This window comes from Corvus hawaiiensis, chromosome 7 (genome assembly GCF_020740725.1).
Source record: "Corvus hawaiiensis isolate bCorHaw1 chromosome 7, bCorHaw1.pri.cur, whole genome shotgun sequence".
NCBI classification, from domain to species: Eukaryota; Metazoa; Chordata; class Aves; order Passeriformes; family Corvidae; genus Corvus; species Corvus hawaiiensis.
Window position 1 is genome coordinate 21,284,386 of NC_063219.1, and position 6,775 is coordinate 21,291,160.

The 6,775-nt window shown below is 48.6% G+C and overlaps 1 protein-coding gene across 2 annotated transcripts in view; it reads right to left on the reverse strand.

The window, feature by feature from the left end:
• CERS6 (ceramide synthase 6) overlaps positions 1 to 1,912 on the reverse strand; it is a 119,962-nt gene extending 118,050 nt beyond the window's left edge. For both annotated transcript variants that reach the window (XM_048308829.1, XM_048308828.1), the window contains exon 1: positions 1,597 to 1,912. In XM_048308829.1, coding sequence (XP_048164786.1) covers positions 1,597 to 1,766 — 170 coding nt within the window. In that variant the 5' untranslated portion in view covers positions 1,767 to 1,912. The remainder of the gene's footprint in view (positions 1 to 1,596) is intronic.
• Between the last annotated feature and the right edge of the window lie 4,863 nt (positions 1,913 to 6,775).

A 6,775-nucleotide genomic window follows, 5' to 3' on the forward strand; every position in this document is an offset into this window, starting at 1 on the left:
CTGACTAACTGTTCCTCCATCAAAACACAGTCCTGCTGTGATGCATATTGCAGTTCAGATGGCAAGAGGTGCAATATCACGCACTCACTTTCAACACTCAAACGTACACATCATACAGATTGCAAAGAAAAAATTTAATTATTTGACATCATCTAAATACTTGTAATTGTACTCATTACTCCAGTTGTAACTATATTGCAGTATTTAACTCAACTGTTCCAATTAACTTTTCACAACCTCAGATTTTCAGGCAGATGACAACTTCTGCTGTCTTGTTCAGTAAATCTGTAAAGCAACACAGAAGTTAACAACAGCCCGTGACAGCTTGTTTTGCAAAACAAATATGGTCCTCTCAACGAAGCTAGGAACACAGGCAAGTTCTAACCAGGGAGAGGGAATTCTTAGGAAACGTGAAGTGGTACCTGGCAGATCAGCTGTTTTATCATTTTTAAAGCATCTTTACAGCCCTTCTCTGGCATGTAGCAACTACCGGTTTTCCTTTATCTTCCTTGACTACCCTAATAGCATGCCTAGGAAGACAACACTGAAAACACGTAGGTGTTGGCATAAGGAATCGTTCTTTTGTTCTCTGCTGTTGAGGGAACACCACCTTTGTCAGGCGGCGCAGCAGCGTGCGCAAGTGAGCACCCACTTGGCTTCAGCTGCCTCCCCGTGACAGGCGGCCCCTGCTCAGCACCCGCACGGAAACACTCACCGAAAATACAGTCACTGCTGACCGATCGCTAGTCTGACGTCTTGTGTTTAAGTATACGTATATACGTATTTATGTGTTTGTGAGACGTGGGGTTTGAGTTCAGCAACCTCGAAGAGTGGTGAGTTTGGTTCAGAGATTAACAGTGTCTGGCGCGTTTCATCACTGAGCTCTCACATCCTGACGGCCCCGGGAGTGTTCCGATACTCGACACGGACCGCTCACTGACACCATTTGCACTGGCCACACACAACTCTGCTCAGCCCCGCTGCCCCGGGCTGCTCTCACCAAGAACCGCCCCTTCCCACCTGAGGCTCACGCTGACCAGCCGCCGCCGGCCCCCAGCCCCCGCCGCGCAGGGGACGCAGCGGGGGCTTCGCCCGGGGTAACTCTCTGGAAAGCGGCCCTGCGGCGGGGGCACGGGCAAACTCTCCTGCCGGGACCGCTTCCCACCGCGGCCCGTCGCCACCGCGCTTCTTGCGGAGCTTCCCTGAGAGGGGCGGACAGAACTCCGCCACAGCCCGTGGGTCGCGAGCAGACGCCCCGATCCGCGCAGGTGGCGCAGGGCCCTTCTATCCCCGCCCGCCGCGGCCAGCGCAGGTGGCGGGAGGGCTGCGCCCATTCCCCGGCAGACCTCGCCTCCTAGCGCCCGCGCCGGGCCGCGCTGCAGGCAGTGGGAACGGCGCGCCGGCTGCCTCCCGAACCTCCCACCTTCCTGCATCGAGCCCGCTACGTGACCGACCGAGGGGGCAGGGAGAACGTAAGGGCCCGGTAAGGCCGGCAGAGAAGCAGCGGCGGGGGAAGACGCTGGGCTGACAAGGCTCCTCAGCTGCCCTTGGGCCCGCCCAGCCCAGCCCGGAGCGGCGCGGGGGGCTCGGCGTTACCTTTCGAAGAGCAGCCGGATCATGAAGATGCAGAAGGCCAGGGGGAAGGCGAGGTAGAGGTCCTCCGCCTGCGGGAAGGCGGCTTCCTCCGTGCTCTGCAGGTCCGCCCAGGTGACATTGTGCGGCAGCCAGAACCGCTCGTTCCAGAACCAGGCAAGGATCCCTGCCATCTTTGCTTTGTCTGCCGCGGCGCCCCTCGCTCCGCTCCGCCCGCGGCGAGGCGCGTGTGAGCGGCTGCCGGGAGAGAGGAGGATGGAGGCGTGTGTCAGCCCCGCACCCGCGGATGATGCTGCGAAGCGCCGCCGTGCAGGTTCCCCGCCCGGCGGGGGCAGCGGCCGCCCCGCCTGTCACACGGCCGCGCCGGCCCCCATTGGCTCCCGCCCGCGCCCGCCGCTGCTCGAGGCCCTGCCGGGCGGTCTGGAGCCGCCTTCCCCCGCCCCTTTCCCGTGCCAAAAGACCGCACCGAAGCTCGAAACTGAAGAGACGGGGCCCGAGGGAGCGGGAACCCCGTCCCAGGGGCGGTCACCGCGGCCGAGGCTGCCGAGGCAGCAGCGCTGTACCCACCGGGCATAGCCTTCGCCTCAGCGCCGGCCCGGGGCCCCGCCGCCCTGGCGGCTTCGTGTCGTGTCACCCACCGGCCCCTTCACCACCCAGCTGGGCTCACGGCGAGCCTGGAAAGGCTGTCGCCCGATTGGAATAGGCAGGTGGCAGCAGTGAAAAGCTCCCTATGAACTCTGCACAGCCACGCGGACCGGGGTCGGCTGCCGCAGTCCGGGTCCCGCGAGTGACCCCTGCCCGGATCGCTGCTCCCGGCCCTCCCGGCTGAGGTGTTTAACCAGGAGCGGGACTGTCCCGGGTGAAAGGACCCTCAAACATTCAATGACTTTACTCTGAATGCGGGTACAGCAAATAGGCGTAAATGTGGCATGGAAAAGCGTCAGAAAGCATACGACTCATCAGCAACAAGATTGAGGTTAGGACTGTGGCTTTGCATTCCTGCCTGAAGAAAACCTTTTTGGTTTTACGTAGGTTTTTACTTCTGATTCCTTATGTCATTGCTGTGTCTTGCTAGAGATACACTGTAAGAGGAAAACTACAATTGATTCCACTAAACTTTACAGCAGACTTTAGTATAGCTATAGCCACAGGACTGTATGCATGGTGGTCTAGGCGCACACAGAATTACTTCAAATAGTAGGTATACTGCTCCTGTAACATCACTATTTTGTCTGCCCTGCCGCAGTTTATTTTAGATGGCTTCCATTTTCTTCCCTGTATCATCATACTTTCCATCAGGCTATTGAATACTGAGACACAGACTTCTGCCCATGCCATACTTCAGAGTTTTGTCATCCTGCTTTTATGTGTTATGCTAACTTGCTCTTTTCACCTCACTGGCTATATTTGCCCTTCCTGAAAAATTAATTGCACAGCTTCTCATGTTTGTGCTGACATTTCTTTACTGAATAAAATCGTAAGTCAAACATAATGCTATGGAAAACGCCACATCAATTTAAAGGAAGCAAACAACTTGGCAGCATCATATATGGAGATAATTTCCATCTAGGACATTTCAGGGAAGTTTCAGGAAATGCTTTGTCAGGATGGCTGATAAGCCATGCAGGTAAATCTGCCAGTGAATGTTTCTGTTTTATTGATGAGACAGTTTCCTAAGTGTCTGTATTATTATTCCAATTCAGTTCTTGTGGTTGCTTCTTGGGGAGAGAGTACAGACACCTAGTCCTTCAAATCGTCTGGGAAAAAGTGTGAATTCTAGCACCACTGCCAGATCTGCCTGCCCCCATCTCTTCCTTCACTTTGTCTCAGGATTCTTCTCTGACATGAGCTGTCAAAATCCAGGGCTTTGCTGTAATTTCAGTTCAGAGGGAAAGCAGACCATGAGTTCCACACCGCTAATGAAGCTTTACTTACATAAAAATAAGATTTTTTGAGCATAAGAAAACATTTCTTTGCTCAAATCAGCAAGAATACTTTTATCCGGTACCAAAAAAATTGCCTATCCTTCTTCCTTCCAACTTCTCTTCCTTGTTCTCACAGTCAGATTTCACCCCTCTTCCAGCTGACCTAGAACTCCCCTAGAATTTCCCCTAGGAGCTTATCTTGCCGCACACTCTCACAAACACCTGAGCTGGCTCCTGCGCATACACATATGCCTCTCAAATCGTCCAGATCACTCCATTTTCTGAATTGATGTGCATAAGTGAGTTTTAAATGGAGATATGAGGGCATATCCTCAGAATGACCTCAGAGGCATCAACTTTGAAATCTGATGAAAAGTTCTTTAGATGTCATTTTAATATCTGTCAATACACGGATAACCATTCACTTCAGTAATAATTGTGTTTAAGGCAAAGGTATTTTTAATCAGAAAATCCCACAGGTGAAGGTGACCTGTCTTTTTGCAGCCTATTTCAATATTCTAAGTTTAGCAGTACATTCAATGTTTATGTCTGTTTTCATTCCAATAAAGTAGTTATTTCCCAGTCAGTACTGAGACTCACAAGTGCTGGTGCTTAGCTTTGCTTATGTACAGATAAAGGAAAGGAGAAGATCTTTGCAAAATGAACCTAGCTACAGTAATAACCTGATGATGCATAAGAGGTTAATTCCTACTGAACAATTAGTGTAATTGACTTTTGTGTCAGACTAAAATTATGTTAGGACAATAGATCTCTAGGCGTATCAGAAAATGAATAACAGTTCTGAAATGTTTGGAAGGATGACCAATTAAAAGCTTTTAATTGAATGCAAACTGTAGATGTAGCCAAGATATGACTACGGAATGAGGGTGCCTGAATACTGTGCTTTGAAGGGAGATATTACCATGGTGGGTTTTTTCCTGCCCCCTAAAGTTGTAATATCACAAAATGGAGCCAAACAGAACTTTAAAAACTGTGGTTTCATATGTGGTCTCATATCTTGAAGGAACTTACTCCATGATAGTGCTAAAACTTGGCTGTCCTAAAAGAAGGCAATGGGCTGAACCTGAGTCTGGTTCCTCAAAAACCCAGCCTGGGGACTTTGTAATCACTAACAAGAGTTAGTAATAACTAAACAAAAACAGATACACAGATTCCCCAAAAGTTACTGAGCTTATGTTATTATTCCAAAAAGGAAAAGAGAAAACTGACAGACTACACATTGCTAGTTCAAGACCTCCTCCTGGAGGAGGTTTTCCACCAAAACAGGAAAAGCTGCAGAAAAACCTCTTGATTTTTAAGGATTGCTGAAGAATTGAAAGCAATCAGCCAATTTTTGTTTACTCTCATTTAGTGTACTGTATTTCTGGAGTAGCATCAGGCTTGCACGTAGGCAACTGTGATAAGACTCTTAAGCAGTCCCTTTAATTAACTGGGTAGTACAGGTGCCAATAACACAATCCACTGAGACTTCTTGTTATCCAAATCTGAACTGGATTGTTCCTAAGCAGAAGAGATGGCTATGGTTGATCTTTATAAAAGCATTGGTGCCAGTCCCATTTCAATAGGTCAGTATCATTAGACTGCTAATGATGTGCCGAGCAGAAGGGCCAAGAACTGCCTGGGTGTTGTGTGACTGCTCCTCCTGACTTCCCTCCTGAGGAAGATGAAGGACCATGGGCACAGGGGAAGTTGCAGTGCAAGTCATGGCAACGAGCTGTCATTCTTCTCACATCTTCTACCTGCTGGTCCCAGCAGTTCTTGTGCTGCTAGTTTTGCCAGCTTTTCTAATAATTTCACCTAAGAATCACACAAACAGAGCAGCAGTCTTCATTACAAAAGCTATGCTGGGCCAGTCACATCAGTCCTGACTCCTGTGTGGGGTTGTATTATTCTGAAGAGACCAGTCTGGCTTCACCCGGTTACAAAACAACATGCCCTGAATTCAAATCACTAGCAGAGCTCTGTGTAATAGCACTTAAAATACATCAGTACAGAGGTGTCCCCAGGTTACATCACTTCACAGCCTTCCAAATGTTTTGTCTTGGCAGACAAGCAAGTTTTGTCACTTGGAAAGACATGCCATGGTAATTAGTTTGGCTGCTGTGGAAAGATACGTGGACAAATAGCCCTAGCTGAAAGAAAGGTTTATAAGCTTTGGGATGGTTTTTGCTTTGTGCTGGGCTCCCGTTAAAGTCAAGACCTGAAGCAGAACTGCCCTGTGAGGACTGTTCAGAAGGAGAGGAGGAAGCCTGAGCCACTGTATGTCTCCATGCTTCCTTTGTCTTCATTGTTCACTTTCATTCGGCTTCCTGCTTTAGATTTCTAAAGAAAGCATGCCAAAATGTATGTCCTAATTATGATACCATCATAGTTCACTTGATTGCAATGTTGCTTAACTATCGGAATGTATTCTAAACTGAATTAGGCCCACTCAAACTACAGTAAGAGTAGTCAGAGTCTTCCATACCAATTTTAAATAAATTATCCCGAATAAAACCCTTGTAAGGAGGTTTGCACAACTCTGAGCAAAGACTGGCAGCTGGAGAAAGTGCCAGTTTTATCTTAAATTAGATACACTGTGTCACACTACAACTGGCCCTTCAGAAACATCCTCATGCCTATTCACGTGGCCAGGTTTGGGCTATAGAGTCACATTAGAATTTATGTAATAAAGGGACTTTTCAAACCTGCATGCTGTCAAAGTTTACTGTATGCTGTATGCATCTTGTCTCCCCAGCATCCAGACATGCCCTGTGGGACTGGAGACTTTCAGTAGCCAGGCCTTGTTTCCATGTGCAGTGAAATCTGGGCTCTGACCAGCCACACTAGTACTAGTGACCGACTCACCAATGAACATGCAATCTGGAGTCTCTGCCAGCTTTGTGTCAGCTGTGAGGGGACAGACAATATCTGACTCTCCATGCAATGAGAGTGCTAATCTAGCATAAAAAGTCAGCTACTACAATGCTGACCTGTCATACCATTTATAGGGAATTCACACTGTCAGTGTGAGCTTCTGCGAGATCAGTACCTCCCATCTTGTGGCTGCAAGCTGTGTTCCAGTCCTGCCAGCCTGGGAGTCATTTGCTGTCTTATTAAACCACAGTCCCAAAACCTCCAGAAATTACTGTCAGAACTAAATTTTCTTATTTACTAGTCATTTTCAGACCGCTTCCAATGTAATTACATTCTGCACAGAAAAACATTCACCTGTTCATCTCAGTTTATTTCTTCAA